This window comes from Thecamonas trahens (assembly GCF_000142905.1).
Source record: "Thecamonas trahens ATCC 50062 unplaced genomic scaffold supercont1.41, whole genome shotgun sequence".
Classification (NCBI taxonomy): domain Eukaryota; order Apusomonadida; family Apusomonadidae; genus Thecamonas; species Thecamonas trahens.
Genome location: NW_013657639.1, coordinates 269400 through 286558, shown reverse-complemented (window position 1 = coordinate 286558; position 17159 = coordinate 269400). Strand labels below are relative to the sequence as shown.

Sequence of the window (17159 nt, the reverse complement as noted above, 5' to 3'; positions counted from 1 at the left end):
GATCGGGTGCGCTACACATCAGCAGAGGTGACGTCGCCACCACTGATTCGGTGGTATGCGGCAACACCTCACCGGCGTGCTCGGTCAACGTCATCTGCGGCATCGGCGGTTCGTCATCAGGCTTGGCCAACGGGTGTGACACGCGCGATCAGTGTTTCCACGGCATTGCGCCATGCGCTCGTCCGAATAGTGGCGGCAACGCGCCGTGCACCTCGTGCTACCCCGGATGGACCGGCCCCGCCTGTGACATCGCTGCCAACTGCACCGCGCCGGACGACCTCGGGACGTCGTGCTCTCGTTTTCCGGGCCGTGCACTGCATGTCAAACCGGCCATGGACTCTTCAGCGTCAGTGCCGCTGGCTTTACATACGATGTATGCGGCCCTTGCGAGGTGTCGTGCGCCGAGTGCACAGGAACACCGGCAACGTGCACGCAGTGCGCCATCGGGTACGCCAACGCCACTGCTCTTCCGGGCTCATGCTTTGCGGTCCCATCATCGCCTCCGCCACCGTCACCACCTTCACCGCCGCCACCGCCGCCGACTCCTCCGTCGCCTTCAAACGCAGCGCCGCCGCCACCGCCGCCGCCAGTCGGACCGTGTCCTGATCCAGCCTTTATCGACAGTTGCGGCGTGTGCTCTGGTCCAGGTACGAGCCACGTGCCTGAGTCGGATCGCGATGTTTGTGGAATGTGCTTCGGCGACGACTCGGCGCTTGACGCCTGCGGCGTGTGCTTTGGTGACAACGCGTGCCTCGATGCCTGTGGCATTCAGTGGGGCGACAACTCGACGTGTGCCGGCTGCGATGGCGTGCCACACTCGAACAAGGTCCGCGACGTGTGCGGAGTGTGCGATGGCGATGGGAGCTCGTGCCTCGGCTGCGACGGGATGCCAATCCCTCTCGGCGGCGGCCACTATGATGCGTGTGGCGTGTGCGGTGGGACAGCGGTCGGGACGTGCTACGACTCGTGCGATCCGCTCTCGCCGGTCCCGGTTGTTTTCGACTGTGCCGGCGTATGCAACGGGAGCGCTTACGTTGACGAGTGCGGCGTGTGCGTCAACGGGACCACCGGCCGGACGCCACTGATGCACCTCGATGATTGTGATGTGTGCTTTGACCGCTGTGAGGGCTGCATCGGCGGCCTTGTTCCCGACTCTTGTGGCATCTGCGGCGGCGACGGCTCGACCTGCCTCGGATGCGATGGCCTCGGCTCGGTGGTCGACCTCTGCGGCGTGTGCAACGGGACGAACGCGTGCATTGCCACTTGTAACGCCGGCATCAGCTCAACGGCAGCCTACGATTGCGCCGGCGTGTGCGGTGGCGACGCGTTCCTCAACGCTTGCGGGTTTTGCGTCGGCGGCACAACCGGACTCGCGCCGAGTACTTTTGTCGACGTATGTGACGTTTGCTTCGGCGGCGGCCGCGATCTCGACTCGTGCGGCGTGTGCTTTGGCAATAACGCTAATCGTGACGAATGTGGTGTGTGTTTGGGCGGGAACAGGGCTATGGACTCTTGTGGCGTGTGCTTTGGTGGCGAGTCCTTGCTTGATGTTTGTGGTGTCTGCCGCGGCAACGGAACAACCTGCGCCGGCTGCGACTCAATCTCCAATTCGGGTCTCGAGTACGACAGCTGCGGTGTGTGCGGCGGCGCTAGCACCTGTCGCGCGCAGTCGAGCACGGCGGCGGTTGGGTCCGCCATGCCGATTGTCGCAGCATCGTCGTCGGGCTTGCTTGTGCTCATCATTGCTGGCCTCGGGTTTATGTACTGGCGACGTCGGCGGCGGTTCTCCAAGGTGTACATCGAAGAGAAGGCTCAAGCTGCTGCGGCCGAGGCGCCGTCGGGCACAATTGCGGTCATGATCACCGACGTGCAGAGCTCGACGTATCTATGGGAGGCGTATCCGGAAGAGATGGTGACCGCGATCGACGACCACAACACCGCGTTCCGCGCCAAACTCGACGCTCACAACGGATACATCATTCGAACCGAAGGCGACTCGTTTGTGGTGGCCTTTGATGAGGCGGCGGATGCCGTTGCTGCAGCTGTTGCCATTCAGATTGCGCTCTACGATTTGGAGTGGCCGGCGGGCATCCTGGCCGATAAGAAGGTGCCGACGGTCGACGGGGTCTTCCGCGGCCTGCGCGTTCGGATGGGCATCCACGTGTGCAGTCCGGCGCGAGCATTTGAAGAGCGGACGCAGCGGTTTGTCTACACCGGGCCAACGATGATCGACGCGCAGCGGATCGGCGACTGCGGAACTGGTGGCCAAGTGGTGGTGGATGCGGCTGCGGCCGCAGCAGCGGCAGACCTTGGCTTCACCACCGGCTCACTCGGCGAGTACCGCGCCGAGAGCGAGCTGGAAGGGAGCGCCAAGAACGAGAGCAGTGGTGAGCAGATCGACACCTACCAGCTTTCTCAGGTGGTGGTGCCGGGGCTGGAGGCTCGCATCGCCGCCTTTGCCGAACTTGAGCTTCGTGGTCTCGAGCGGGTCGGCCCAGCTACGCTGCAGGATGCGCTGCAGGCGCTGCAAACCGAGCGGCTGATCGCTAGTGACGGCTTCAATACCGCAGACTCTATGGTCATCCGTCAGCTTGACGATGAGGAGACAGCAACATCGATCGAAACGGGTGAGCCGGGCTTTGAGTCGTCGGAAAGGAGCTCAAGGCGACGCGCGCGAAGTGGGATGGCACTCCGCAAGATGACGTCGGCAGGAAGCCTCAATGCTTCGACCCCCAGCTCCGCACTGCGATACGTTGGCTCTGCAGCGACACCTACGCGAGTGGCATCGTCGAGGTCGGCAATTGGGCTCCGTCGGCAGCGGACGCACTCGCCGCAGGCACTCAAGCGTATCGCGTCATCTCCTGCTAGAGACCAGTCGCCGCTGCGGCGTGTGGTGTCGACCAGGGCGCCGCGCTCGCGGGCAGGATCAACATCCTCTGTGCGCTCACCCATCAGCCGGGCCGGCTCGTCGCGCAAAGTGGCGCCAAGCGGCTCGCTCTTGCGAGTGTCGCCGTCGCGGAAACTCGCACGGTCCTCGTCACCTCCGGCTGTCGAGCCGGATACGCAGCGGCCAGGTGCGCGACTGCGCGGACTGCTCCGCTCACGGCAGGCGAGTGCCCCTGATCTGGAGACCAGCATCGAATCTTAGTTGAGGAATATGCAGCCAGTGCAACAAAGCAACTGACAAAGCCAACTCATGATCATACTCCTCGAGCCCATCCCTTCTCACTCTCCTTACCGACTGTGTAGCATTTGTTTGTCCGGCACTTTCACCCCATCATGCTTCTGATCTAGCTCCCCCCCTCCCCCCCCCCCCCTTTTCCCCGTCCCTCTCCCTCTCCCCCAAACGGCACCATGCTCATCACATCCTACCTTCCCCGCCCCCTCTCTCCCTTCCATCTCAATCGACATCATCTCCGCATACCCCCCCCCCCCCTCCTCTGTGAGACACCCATCCATTCGGCCATTCTGTGATCAGAGCTCCTTCCCCCCCGCACCTCACTCGTAGCGCCCACCATGTCCTCGGCACCGATGTCGTTTGCAGCAGCGAGTGAGTTCCTGGCGACAGCAAGCAGAGAGCCAAGTCGGGAGATACTCGAGTGTGTGCTATGTGAGATACTCCCCATGTGGGGTGCATCATTGGCAACGACGTCGGCGAAAGCAGCGCGGCGAGTCCTGAGCTCACCGCCGGCTGACGCGGCGACGCTCTTTACAGCGCTTACCTCGGCGGCTGCAGACCCGCTGACGCCGGACATGGTGCTCACCGAGTATGTGCTTCCGGCACTTGCGCGAGCGGTTGCGTCGCCGCGGGTGGTAGGAGCTGCACTGGCGAGCAAGCCCGAGGCGGTGGTCACCCTTGCTGACCGTGTGGCCAACGCCGCCGGCTCGCGCGGCCTCAAGGTGCCGGATCCGCTGCTGCCTGAGGCGTACGGCATGCTGTTGGCGCTTGGATGGAGCCAGGAGTGCGACGGCGAGGTGCTGGCGCGGTTGATCCGACGCGGGTATGCTGACCAGGTGGCGGCGATGATGGTGCCGCAGCCTGGGCTAATGGCGCGGGTCTTTGGCGGAGCTGCCGGAGCCTCGCTCTCACCGCATGAGGCGAGCGTCCTTGTGGGGAGCGTGGTGGAGAGTACGGCCCTGGTTCGGCTCCCACTGGAGGTAGCGCGGGCGAGTTTGAAGAGTGTTGCAGTCTGCGATGAGGCAGTTGTCTCGTTGGTGGCGTCCGGGACACTCTCCCTCCGGGGAGTGGCCGCGCTCGCGTACGCGGCTGGAGACCAAGTTCTGGCACCGGGCGTGGCAGAGCTGTGGGCGCTTCCATCGTTGGGCGCGCGGCGGCGACACGGCGGCATTGTGGGGTGGCACTCGCGCTGGCGCTCTCACTCGGAACCGTGGCGTCGGCCGTGGAGCTCGGAAAGCTCCTCGAGCCACTGCTCGACGGAGTGCAGACGCACATGGGATCACCGATGCCCGAGGTCCGAGCACTGGCCGGAGTGGTGGCAAACAGCTTATCGGTGGTGCTCTCGCCGACTGCACCGCTCACGCTCACCACGTCTGGTCTCGAGCCCGAGTTTTACGACGCCACGGGGTACGGAGAGTGGCTGCGGCAAGGCAGGGATGGCTCGCGCTGGGACGAAAGCGAGAATGAGGGTGGGATGGCGCAGGAGGAAGGAGAAGGAGGCAGGAAGGACGAAGCTGAAGAGGAAGCACCAGATCCGACAGAGTCAGTGGCGTATGTGATCGGCGACGACTGCAGCGGCGAGGGACATGCCGGATCGTCGTCGTCGTCATCGTCGTCGTCGTGTGAGTTTGAGGCGTACTCGATCGACGTGGATGGGCCATCGCGGCGGCGGGCGATGCGCAAGGCTGGAGCTGCAGGCAGTGGGAAGAGCGAGAGAAGCGGGATTGCCAAGCCTGTGTACACGAGGCAAGCGCTCGAGTGGCTACGGCAGAGCGGGAAGAACACACCTGAGGAGGCAGATGCACAGCTGGGAGCGCTGACTGCGCTGCCAGATCTTGTGCGGGCGTCGCCACCCGAGCTTGAGGAGCTGGGAGCACGGCTTGTGCAGCGCGTGATAGCGCTCGACGGCGGCGGGGAGGGTGAGAGCTTCGAAGAGCTCCGTGGGGCGGCATTGATGACACTGGCGGAGGCATGCGACAGCGCACTGTACGCGCTGGCAGACGGGTTTTATGGCAAGGGATACACGCTGTCCCAACGTGCGCGGATGCTTGCGGTGGTGGTCGAAGGGGTCCGGTCGCGGGCGGAAGCGCGGAAGAAGGGCACCGACACGGCGTCGACGTCGGCGTCGGCGTCGGACAATGCTAGTGGCGAAGATGGGGCTGGAGCAAGTGACGAGGTGGCGGCGGCACGAGCGGCAGCGCACGCGGTGATCGACGCGCGGCTGGCGGCCAAGACCAAGTACTACCACCCGCTATCGCGAGCGAGGGCAGCGCGAGAAGCGCAGAGGGCCGGCAAGGAGGAGCAAGCGCATGTGGCAGCGCTGGATGATGAGCGTGCACGTGGGGTGTTCTACCGGCTGTTGAGCCCGTTCGACGGGCACGCGCCCATGCTCCTCGACCTTGTCGACTCGAGCTCGCCGTCGTACTTGGTGGTCCACCTTGTGAGTGCAATCGGGGCTGTTGTAGAAGCCGCGGGCGGGTTGCACTCTGTGCGGAGGATGGCGCGAGATGCGCTGGAGCTCTTTGTAGGGCTGGCGGCATCGAGTGCGGCGCTCGTGCGGCACGCGGTCATTGTGGCTGTCTGCCGGGTAGCCGGAACCGTGGCGGGGTGGATGTTGCGGACGGACGCGCCCGGAGTGGTGAGCGAATTGATGCGCGCCATCGCAAGCGAAGCAGCGGAGGGCGGAGAGGAAGTTGAGGAGGGCCGGCGGGTGGCGTTGGCGTTGCTAGGGGGGTAAACGTCGTCATTGGCTTGGGATGCTGTTGAGGAGCGGGGCGGCGGACATAGCTGCGCAGGCTACTCATCAATCCAATGTAGCCAATAAATATGATATTTGTGGCCAGCGTCTCCATCAGAAAAGATACCGTGGCCGAGTGGTTAAGGCGCTGTGTTAAGGCCGCAGTTCTTCGGAGCGTGGGTTCGAGTCCCACCGGTGTCATTTTTTTTGCTCGAGGCCAGACCCTCCCCACCTTCCCGCTTGTTCATTGTTGGCTGTGCGCATGCTGTGGTGTGATGTGATGGGTGTAGGAACGGAGTGATTGGGAACGGAAGGGTGAAAGTGGTGCGGCGCGGCGAGGGGGGGAGTGACGCAATCAAATCCGCAGAAATGTTTGGGTTTGTCATGGCTCTTGGATGGACATGTGATTAGACGTGAATGCCGATGTGCATTGCCATCAGAACGATACCGTGGCCGAGTGGTTAAGGCGCTGTGTTAAGGCCGCAGTTCTCCGGAGCGTGGGTTCGAGTCCCACCGGTGTCATTTTTTTGCTGAGGGCCAGACCCTCGCTCTGTATGATGTGTACCAATGTGTGCGCACGCGATGGTGTGGTAGCATGAGTGTAAATACAAAGTGGGAAGGCATGGAGTGGTGAAGAGGTGCGAGATGCGGGGCATGAGAAGGTGACAAGTTCAAATGTTACCCGTTCTTTTTTTGCTTCAACTGATCTCTCGGGAAGACCTGGGCTGATGTGTGTACAGACAAGAGAGCACCCGTTTAGAAGAGATGGTTGACGGCTGGCGGCTGCTGATGCTACACCTCGCGGGGCGTGACGATGTGGCGGCAGCGTCAAGGTCGATCCTCCCCCCCCCCCCCCCCCCTCCCCCCACCCCAGCTGGGCCACCCACCCCACTCCATCACTCGACGGAAGCAGGATGCACCACATACGCCACGCGCTCTTCTCCCACCTCCGGCCAAGCCTGGCACGGGCACCGGGCGGGACCCAACTGACGCTGCCTTTGTTGCGGTGGCAGAGTACGCCATCAGCTGCTGACGAGTTCAAGGTGGGGCGGCTGGCGCGGGCGGTGGTCGACGGCGAGCTGGCGGTCATCCAGGGCATGGTGAGGGAGAACGGGCTGGATCTCAACGCCATCGATGGGCTGGACCGACCGGTGCTGTGGCTTGCTGCGCTTGCGGGGCACACGGAGGTTGTGGAGTGGATGGTGGCCGAGGGCGGAGCTGATGTCGAGGTCTGCTGCGACGAGACGACGCCGCTGCTCATTGCTGCTCTCCACGGAGAGGCCGAGGTTGTTGACTGGCTGGCGCACCATGGTGGCGCCAATGTGGGCGCGCTGGCTCCAGGGGAGACATCGGCGGCGTATCTGGCGGCGCTTGGCGGGCATGTCGAGGTCCTCGCGCGAGTGGCCAAGCTCGGCGTCGACATGGATGCGCCATCGAGCGACGGCTCGACACCGCTGATGGTCGCCGCCTCTGCCGGGCATGTTGGAGCCGTGGAGTGGCTTGTCACCCACGGAGGCGCCGCGGTTGACGCTGCCGCCAGCTCGGGCTACACCCCGCTGCTGTTTGCTGCGGGCGCCGGACACGCGTCCGTTGTCGACTGGCTTCTTGCGCACGCCGGGGCAGATCCGACAGCCGCTACTGCTGACGGCGGCTCTGCTGCCCAGCTGGCAGCCCGTGCCGGAGATGTCGCCACTCTTGCTACGCTGGACGCACACGGATATGACGTGACTGCGCCGGCGCCGCAGGGTACTACCCCGCTGTGGCAGGCGGTGGCCGCCGGCCAGCTCGACACCGCCAAGTGGCTTGTCGACTCGGCCGGCGCCGACATCCACGTCCGCGGCGGGTTTGGCGAGACCGTCCTCCATCATGCCGTCCAACGTGGTGACACGTCCATGACCGAGTGGCTCCTTGCCTGCGGCGCAGACGTTGCGGTGGCCACGTCGTCGGACGCTGGCCTCACCCCGCTCATTCGCGCCGCAGCCGAGGGCCACCTTGACATCGTGCGAATGCTCCTCGACAGCGGCGCCAGCGCTAACTCTATGTTGCGCGACGGCACGACTCCGCTTATTCTCGCCGCCAACAGGAACCACAGCGAGGTTGCCAAGCTCCTTATCGCCGCCGGCGCCGACGTCAACCGCCAGGGTCCCGACGGCATCACCCCGGTCTACGCCGCGCTGGATCATCCGGACCTTGTCGACTATCTCATCGCCGCCGGCGCTGATGTCAACGTTCCGTTTAACGGCATGACTCTGCTGCAGGCCGCGGCCATGTCCGGCAACCTGACTGTCGTCGAGGCGCTTGTGACCCGTGGCGGCGCCGATATCAATCCCGACACCAGCGCCAATGCCTCTCGCTCGCCGCGCGCTCTTGCCGAAGCTGCAGGCCATGAGAGTGTCGCAACATGGCTTGCAGCCCACGATCGCGGCTAGTATACTGTCATGCCTGTGTTCCAGGCCGGATGTCAGGGGTGAGACTCCTCGCTCACCCGCGAGTCGATCAGGTCGCCGGTGACACGGTGTGGCGCACCCGAAAGGCAGGTGCGGCGGTAAAGTCGCTGCTCGCCGACTCACGGGTGGCTGCAGCCATTGCGCTCGAGCTCGACCCGCAGTTGACACGCCATCGGTTTAGCATCATGTGGACAGCCAGCGATGCGCAAGCCACAGGTCGGGGGGAGAGGGTGGATGGAGGGTCCGGCCTCGAGCAAAAAAAAATGACACCGGTGGGACTCGAACCCACGCTCCGAAGAACTGCGGCCTTAACACAGCGCCTTAACCACTCGGCCACGGTATCTTTTCTGATGGTATGACTAGGCGCTAGCAATATATTTATTGACTACATTGGACTGCAGGCAAGACAATGGTCGCTCAAGCCTGCGGCTCTCCCATTCGCGAGGAGCAAACGGTACAACCCACCGATGAAGCTCATTCCCCGCAAGCATGTTGCCCACACCAATGCATTTGTTCTTGCCCAGCACCACCACTTGCAAAGCGAGTAATGCCTATGTACGGACGGCCTGACGTATCCACCCCCTCACCACCTCACCACTCACTCGTCGCCTCCTCCTCCTCCCCCCCCTCCCTCCACCCGCCCGTCACACCGCCACACACGACTCTCGGCAAGCTACTGAGCAGACCGAGACGATGTTTGCTATGTCTGCAAGTGGAGCCGGACGGAGTGCTGCCAGCCGCATGGCGACCGCGGCCATGGCTGCGGCTGTGGCACCCGCATCTGCCTCGCCTCGTCCTGGCCCGTCATCATCCTTCGCTCTGCGGACTGTGGCGACGTGCGCGGCCGCTCTGGCCAACGCCTCGAGCATGTCTACGGGACACGGTCTGACCAAGGACTCAGGCAAGTGGCGCAACACCCGTGGCTCGCGTCGCAAGGCTGCAAAGGCTGCAAAGGCCGCCAGGCTCCAGCGTGTCATGGCCGCCGGCGCCCTTGGCCGCCTCGCTGGCCAGACTGGCGAGGGTACCATCGACTCGTTTGTCCTCGCTCCCGCCAAGGCGCCTGTCAAGTTCAAGCAGCGTGCTGCTGAGCGCAAGCGCGCTGCTCGTGAAGCTCGCATCGCTCAGCTCATGAAGGACATGCCCCGCATCATCGAGGAGCATCGCAAGGCCGAGCGCGAGCGCAAGCAGCCGTCCGACTTTGACGCTGCCATCTTCTGATGGTACGGCTAGGTGGTACGGCCACCTCGCCACCGCCCATCTCCCGCTTGCCCGTTTACCCGCTTGCCCGCTTGTCCGCTTGCGTGGTTACCACAAAGGCAGCTCATCGTCCCCTCTATCTGTCTCTCTCTTCCGTCATCCCCTCCCCTCCCCCCTCCTCATCGCCAGCGAGATCTTCTCCTCCCTAGCCTGCCATACATCCAGCCTGGTCATCTCCCAGCGAGATTTCATCATAGAGAACTGGGGAAGCAAAAAGATGCGGTTGGCGAGCGAGGGCTCATCAATCACCGGTACCGACAGTTGTAGCACCAGTGGTTGTCCACCTTGCGGCACACAGTGCACGTGTACCCGCCCTTTGGCTTGGAGGCCTGAGGCTATCGACACTGCCCGGTGATGTGGTTACCGCGGCCGTGGTTGACCCACGGCCGCGGCCGCGGCCACGACCACGACCACGACCACGACCACGACCACGACCATGACCACGACCATGACCACGGCCACGACAACGTCGACGACCACGACCAGCTGGCCGAAGTGCTAGTGCTAGCGTCTGGCCAGAGCTCGGTGGAGTTCCTGATCCCGCGGCAAAGACGTTTTTTGTCAATCGACAAGTCGAGCGGCGGGTGTCCCGGGGGTGAGACGTCAGCCAGAGATCGTCGCTGCACTCGAGCTGCAAACGCTGCATCCCAAGCCGATGCTGGTTCGGAGCAGGCCTAGAAAAGCCTGACAGACCCAAATTACCACGTACATCATATCGTTGTGCTGTTGCATATGCTAGAGAGGCAGCAATCGCTGCGAGTGTCCGTTGCGGCGCCGGGCGACCAGCTCCTCGACCCGCGTGCACTGTCAACGCCTACCGATAAACGCATCAAGCTCACCGGCAAGCGCAGCAATCAGTTCTCGACCAGTTTCTGTTACGTCCCTGCACAGGCAAGCCTTCAGACTGGCTCAAGTGGCTGTTGCGGACTCGCCCAGCCATGCCCTCAACACCGCCACAACCTCTGCATGCCCACCGTCCTCGGCCAGCCGCAGCGCTTCTCCGCGCCTCACCCTTGCATCGACCCGCGGATCGTTCAGCAGGAGCTTGACCACGGCGACGTGCCCGTTTGCCGCCGCCGCACACACCGGCCACCGATTGCGTGCGTTGGGATTGACCCGCTCTTCACTCAGCAGCAGCGCCACCACGTCGGCATGTCCACCGGCGGCGGCGTCGTAGATCGCCCGGTTCCCGCGCGCAGACGGATCGCTCCGCCCGTCAGCGAGCAGGAGCTCGACCGCGTCATAAGCGCCAGCACCCGCTGCAGCCACCACTGCGAGATGGTTGTCTCCGCTTGGCGATCCGCTTGGTTGCGCCAGTAGCGCCTCGAGGATGCCGACATTGTTCTTGAACGCAGCGTGCGCGATTGCTGTCTCGAGGTACACAGTCCCCGGCGTCGGCGACTCTCTCAGAACAGCCATGACGACACTGGCCTCACCACGCCCGGCCGCCGCCACCAGAGTGCATCCGCGCCCTGCTTCATCGGTGAGCGGGAGAACCTTGAGCGCGAGGCCTATCAGCCCGGCCTCGACCGCCAGCGCCGCCACCGAGAGCCGCGGGTAGAAGGCATTGGGCGAGAGCCCACGCCGCGAGCCAAGCTCGGCTCCGACTTGTGTCTGCCTGGCCACAACAGCGCGAGCCCGCGCGAGCTCGATCACCAGCGCCTGCCACATGCTGTCGTCTGCAGCCTCGCCCGCAACCGCAAACACCGGCTCGACTCGACTCTTCTTCTGCCAGAACCTTACTACTGGCTGCGGATTGAGCCGCGACAGCGCAAGCTGCGCGCCGCCCCACTCCCCGTGCGCGATGCATGCGTCATATCCGCTCATCGCCGTCGCCAGCCGCCGCACAAACCGCGATCCCAGCACCGCCCCATGCATACGCTTGCACGTCATCGCCATCGCCACAACATCTCGCCCTGCAAGCGCATGACTCTGACGAAAGGCGATGACCTGCAGCAGCTCCACTGGCAGCTTGTCGAGCATCTCGTCCCTGTCTGTCCACCCATCACTCACCACAATACCGCCCCACCACCCCACCACAACATCGCCCACCACACCACTCGCCGCAACAGCATCCCGAGTCAGTCCATATCCAGGCCAATCCAAGCCCATCCAAGCCCATCCATAGACACATCACGCCACAGATCTCCTCCTCACCCTCACCTCCACCCATTCCCTCACTCCCTCCCCCCCCCCCCCCCTTCACCCCACCACATACTCTTGGCCTTCTTCAAGGTTGCAGAGTGAGATGACCCAGAACACTCTCTGCGTCCTCCGACCGGGTGCTCGAGGAGTTTGCCCATGTCTACGTCGAGCCGCACATCCGCCCGCCCGACTGTCACGGCATGTCGCCACAACACCTCAACCTTCCAACGTCAGTATGTAGTGTAAGCATCAAGTCTGTTCACCTCTGCGCCTTGCTCATTCGCACCAGCAGCAGATCGAGCGGGCCAACGGTATGGGCGTAGCCGGTTGAATGCACGCCGAGCGAGGCGTGGGCCCAGAGATCGCGGAGCTCTGCGGATTGACCGGCCGGCCAGCCGACGGCGGCAAAGTCAAACTTGAGGATGCGCGGGAGAAAGTCGTGAAAGTTGAGGAGTGCAACGGCGATGTCGCCGTCTGCGAGCGGCCGCGCCCACACATGCCCGCCCGAGACGTTGGCCACCAGATCAGCGGCATGCCAGAGCGGGTCCGAATGGATGGCAAGGACCTCGGTGTTCGTCAGGATCTCGCGCTTGTCGTGCGACATGTGCCGGACGTCGGTGGCGGTAATGAGCGGCGCACTCCACATGGCCCACATGGAGAACTCCATCCGCGACACTCCACGTGGCATTGTCGGCTCGTACATGGTCATGAGAAAGTCCGGATCCATCCACGCGTACGGCGCCACATGCCGCGACGGCTGTAGGTACGCCATGTATTCGATGACGTCGACCACGCCTTGCCCGAGCCCGGCTCCGGCGGCGAGCGGCGGAAACTTGGCAAACGGGAGATGGTCTTGCTGCACCCGGTAGCCCTGCACAATCGCCGGTGCCCACTCCTCCGGGTGGTTGTCGCCCCACTCGCACATCCCGATGTACATCGGGTGGCCCGTTGCGTTGAGCGCCGCAGAAAACGCCGAGTACAGCTCGACCTCGGTCTTCCCGCCCGGCCGTGCGCAGTTGTCGATCTTGACGTACGAGAGACCCCACTCTGCAAACGTCGCTGCATCAGTTTCGTAGTGCCCGTACGATCCGGGCCGGCCCTTGCGGCATGTCGTCGTTCCCACATCGGTGTAAAGGCCAAGTCCCAGCCCGCGATCACCGAGGTAGCGAACCAGAGCCGGAATACCGGACGGAAAGGTCTTGGGCAGCGGCTGGAGCTTGCCTTCAGCCGTCCGGTTGAAGTCAGCCCAGCAGTCGTCGAGCAAAATGGTAGTGTAGCCAAGCTTGGAGAGACCCGAGTCGACTAGAGCATCAGCAATCGACCGCACCTCCACTTCGTCGCAGGTATCAAAGGCACAGAACGGATCATCCGTGCACCACTACCTCCCCAGCGCCAGCGCCAGCGCCCGCCCCCGCCCCAGACCCAGCGCCAGCCCCCCACATCAGTATTATCAACATCGTCCACCAATGAGTACTCATCCTCCTCTCTGATGTGAACCCGCCAGGCACAGCGAGAGCAAGCCATATGCGCCACAGAGCCCAGATCTGTCCACGGTACTTCCTTTCGCCACTCTGTTGCCCATCACTGCCGGCACCACTCTGGTCCTCGGCGCAATGACCAAAATGATCCTCTGCTGGGGTAGTCCCCCCCCCCCCCCTCCGCCCCTCTCCGCGCTCTGCAACATACTGTTGACCATCCCATGGGCGGCGTGGCACCAAGACCGTTGTTGTAACCCTCCACCACCACCGCCACACCCCACACCACCACCGCCACACCCCACACCACCATCACCCACATCTGCACCACTCTCTCTCTTCCACAACTACTCTGCCACATCACGTCCGTAAAACAAGTGCTGTGTATCTCCTCCCCCCCCCCTCCCCCCCCCCCCCCCCCACGCATGACCGCCTGTCAACAGCACGCAGCGCCTGGAACTTGCTTTTTTTTTTTGCGACTTTTTCTTCGCTTCGCCTCGTTCCCCCTCCCCCCTCCACCCCCTTTCCTGCCTCTCATGTCACAACAAACAGCTTCTATGTATTCAAACAGCTTCTATGTACATATACACAATCCTTTATCGATGTGGCTCACGCATCGGCGGTGACTCAAACTCGAGCGACGGCGGCGGCTTGCACTCGCTCCCACACGATGACCAACAACCTCGGTCACACATATTACCCACGTGCCACTTATGACGCCGATTGTGCTGCTGCCGCGGGCTTTCATTCACTCCAGTCGCGCGGTCCTCAGGAAAACCTCTTCTAGTGTTGTGTGCGAGACGGCAAAGTCCACCACGCTGCCAGACTCCATTCGCTCCTCGAGATACCGGGCCACAACCGCCACAAGGTTCACCCGTGGAACAGAGGCGGCAATCGAGCCTGCCACCGCGTCATGGACCTCGCCGCCGAGCCGGATGATCTCGGCCTCGATCGCATCGGACGCCTCTGGCGCGCACATGATCTTGACATGGTACCCAAGCCCGTACCGAGACTTGAGCTCCATGGCGTCGCCGATCGCCATCAGCCGCCCGGCAGACACAATCGCAATCCGATCACCGAGCGCATCGGCCTCTTCCATCGAGTGCGTTGTGAGGAGAATGCTCTTCTCGGCCTTGGCCTCCTCAATCATCTCCCACACCTCACGCCGATGCAGCGGGTCGAGGCCGGTTGTCGGCTCGTCGAGGAGCACCATCCGCGCCGGGCCCACCAGCGCCAACACCACAGAGAGCCGCCGCTTCATCCCACCCGAAAATGTGCCGGCCCGTTCGTGGGCCTTGCTCCCGAGCGAGACTCGCGCGAGCGCGTCGTCCACTACGCTCGCCACTTCGCTCTCGTCCACACCACTCAGCACGCAGAAAAGCGCAACGTGCTCGGCCGCGCTCAGCTCATCCCACAGCACGTCCGCTTGCCTACAGATTGAGACAAGGCCATGGATCTCGTCGCCGTGCGCCGCCACCGAGTACTCGACTCCGTCAATGCTGTACCGGACCACGCCCGAGTCGGCCCGCAGCCCACCCGTCACAATGCTCATCGCCGTCGTCTTACCTGCTCCGTTGTGCCCCAGCAGCGCAACGAGCTCGCCCTCGCCCACGCTGAGATAGAGTCCATCGACAGCGCGGACAGGCCCCGAAGATGAAGATTTCTGCCTAGATGAGCCTGTCGCACACCGGACCACCGCCGCCATCCACCCCACCGTCACCATGTACACTGCCCGCAACAGCCACACTCGTTCCATCAGCGACGGCTGGAACACCTTGACCACCCCGACCAACGAGAGCACTGAGCTCATCGACGCTGCCGCCCGCATCTCTCGCGCCACATCGTCTGCATCGCTCTCCAGCAGCTCAATCCGCTCGCTTGTCTCTTTCTCGAGAGCTGCCCGCGTGAGGCCCCAGTACGAAGGGAGGACAAAAAGTAAAATGGCCGCCGGAGTCCGAGCGAGGTGGAGAAGACCTGGTCGGCGTACCAAGTCGCCACCGCGTACACTACTGCAGACGCCAGCAGCATGTAGATGCTCTCAATCGGCGGCGCGTCGATGTCGGCGTCGAAAGCCTTGGCCGCCGCAGTTGTCCGATGCATGTCCGCCCACTCAAACCGCCGCGCAGAGATCCGCGAGCCGCCGCCAAAGTCGGCGTAGCCGTACGTCACGTTGACCATGTCGACCCAAACCTTGGTGAACGAGAGCGGAGGGAGGAGGATGAGGAGGAGAGCACGGCCCCAAGCCTGGACAGACGACTTCCACAAGAGGTAGATGAGCGAGTTGGACGCAAAGACGGCCACCACGTTCATCCCCACCACAAGGTTGAGGATGCCCACAATGAGCGCCGTCCGCGACTTGCCCACCATCGCCGAGCCAAAGAACGCCTGCGGCACCGTCGCCAGCCCGAAGCACACTAGCAGGAGGACAAGCCCGCCGCCGTTTGTCTGCGTAAAGAGCGTGAACCGATACGCCACCCCCGTAACGTACGTCAGCAGTGCCGCCACACATGCCAGCACTCCGTTGACGACGTAGCCCGCCGCCCAGTACGCCCCGTCCACCACGCCCATCGTCTTGAGCATCAGCCGCTGCCCACTCTCGCGCTCAGCCACCACCCCACGCATCATGGCAATCATGGCAAACGCAATGCCGGTAAAGACAAACGACGCCCCGCCGATCTGCACCGCATTGGTCTTGGGCGACGTTGCCAGAATCGGGATCTCCTGCCAAGCGCAGTCGAGGACATACGGCTTCCCAAGGTCGCCCGCAGTCAGCGCGCTCCCGTTGGCTGACACCGCTGCCCCCATCAACTGCTCCTGCACCAGGCGCAGAATCCGCGGCCGCCACAGCTCGGCCTTGGTTGTCGAGTTTGTCAGGATCTCCACCCGCAGCGCCCGGGCCAGCTTTTCGGGCTGACTTGGAATGCTCACCCGCGCCTCGCCTGTCGAGTTGAAGTAGACCGCCGCCGAGGTGGTGTTTGGATGGGCGATGACCCAATCGATGAGCTTGTCCCGCGAGCCAAAGGCTCTCTGCTTTGCTTCGGCCACGCCAAACGAAGCCACGATACCGGCCGCCACCGGATCACTCTCTGGGCCCCAGACCAGATCCAGACACGTAGCGCCTTTCCGCGGGGAGCAAGACGGAAACTCGGACGGGAACGGGACAGCAGGCGGGTTGAGCGAGGGAGCCTCAGGTACCACCGTATGTTGGAGGATAAACAGAAGCGAGAGAAGGAAGATCGGCGGGAGGAGCTGGACCACGCTCGAGAGCCACCTCCGTCGGACGAGAACCACCTCCTTGAACCGTAGCAGATGCCACGTCTGCACCGCGCTCTTTACCACCCACCCATTACGCCACACGCTTGCCGCTCCTTGCTCTCTGCCACTCTGCGCCATTCACTCTCACTTGCGAGAGAGAGAGAGAGAGAGATGTTCGCTCGCTCGCGTCTCCGCGTGTGCGACTTGGCCCCGTCGGCCGAGTGGCGTGGAGAGCCATTGGCGGGGATTTCGCCCACGTGACACACTGCCGTGATAAAAGCCCACTACATAAACATGTATGTAGTCGGGAAGAGGCAGTGGTCGGCTATTTCATGACGTTATTGATGTCTCTCTCTCTGTTTTGGCCCCTCTCTCATCAGACCAATCTCCTCTCGCCTATATACGGTGCTCATCGCTGTCTCTCAATCAATGGCGTGCTACGATCGCAGACAGCAGCTTGTTGCTGGTTTGGAGTAAAAAGCGGTCGGCCCGTGTTGGCGCTCCGCCCGTCTTTTCCCGGGCTCGACTACGGTCGCAGTAGCCGATCTTGGTGTGATGGTGAGGGTGATGAGCTATTGGGTGTTTACATCCGCTTGCCACCGACCATCGGTATGTATTGCGATGATGAGCGAGTGTTGCGAGTGTTGCCGAAGGCTGTGCTGGTG

At 63.2% G+C, this 17159-nt stretch overlaps 5 protein-coding genes and 3 non-coding genes across 8 annotated transcripts; 4 read left to right on the top strand and 4 right to left on the bottom strand.

Annotated features, from left to right (window-relative positions):
• Positions 1 to 618: 618 nt before the first annotated feature.
• Positions 619 to 5915, top strand: AMSG_08117 (uncharacterized protein; the record flags this gene model as incomplete). Its single annotated transcript, XM_013899886.1, has 4 exons — positions 619 to 2846; positions 3662 to 4129; positions 4441 to 4585; positions 4682 to 5915. The coding sequence occupies exons 1-4, from the start codon at positions 689 to 691 to the stop codon at positions 5913 to 5915; spliced, it is 4005 nt and encodes a 1334-aa protein (XP_013755340.1). The 5' UTR covers positions 619 to 688.
• A 122-nt stretch (positions 5916 to 6037) lies between these two features.
• Positions 6038 to 6116, top strand: AMSG_20053. Its single transcript has one exon. It is a non-coding gene; the product is annotated as a tRNA-Leu (tRNA).
• A 242-nt stretch (positions 6117 to 6358) lies between these two features.
• On the top strand, positions 6359 to 6437 carry AMSG_20052. Its single transcript has one exon. It is a non-coding gene; the product is annotated as a tRNA-Leu (tRNA).
• Positions 6438 to 6829: 392 nt separating this feature from the next.
• AMSG_12135 (uncharacterized protein) lies at positions 6830 to 9580 on the top strand (the record flags this gene model as incomplete). Its single annotated transcript, XM_013899924.1, has 3 exons — positions 6830 to 8308; positions 8416 to 8522; positions 9091 to 9580. 3 exons carry the CDS (start codon positions 6830 to 6832, stop codon positions 9578 to 9580), a joined length of 2076 nt encoding a protein of 691 aa, XP_013755378.1.
• Positions 8627 to 8705, bottom strand: AMSG_20051. Its single transcript has one exon. It is a non-coding gene; the product is annotated as a tRNA-Leu (tRNA).
• Positions 9581 to 10473: 893 nt separating the features above from the next.
• AMSG_08114 (uncharacterized protein) lies at positions 10474 to 11645 on the bottom strand (the record flags this gene model as incomplete). The annotated part of the gene is made up of 2 exons (XM_013899885.1): positions 10643 to 11645; positions 10474 to 10491 (listed from the first exon to the last, which is right to left on the bottom strand). Exons 1-2 carry the CDS (start codon positions 11600 to 11602, stop codon positions 10474 to 10476), a joined length of 978 nt encoding a protein of 325 aa, XP_013755339.1. The 5' UTR covers positions 11603 to 11645.
• A 341-nt stretch (positions 11646 to 11986) lies between these two features.
• On the bottom strand, positions 11987 to 13512 carry AMSG_08113 (galactan galactosyltransferase 1). The gene is made up of 2 exons (XM_013899884.1): positions 13451 to 13512; positions 11987 to 13142 (listed from the first exon to the last, which is right to left on the bottom strand). Exons 1-2 carry the CDS (start codon positions 13463 to 13465, stop codon positions 12024 to 12026), a joined length of 1134 nt encoding a protein of 377 aa, XP_013755338.1. The 5' UTR covers positions 13466 to 13512; the 3' UTR covers positions 11987 to 12023.
• A 475-nt stretch (positions 13513 to 13987) lies between these two features.
• AMSG_08112 (ATP-binding cassette transporter) lies at positions 13988 to 16632 on the bottom strand (the record flags this gene model as incomplete). The annotated part of the gene is made up of 2 exons (XM_013899883.1): positions 13988 to 15116; positions 15170 to 16632. 2 exons carry the CDS (start codon positions 16630 to 16632, stop codon positions 13988 to 13990), a joined length of 2592 nt encoding a protein of 863 aa, XP_013755337.1.
• Positions 16633 to 17159: the final 527 nt, after the last annotated feature.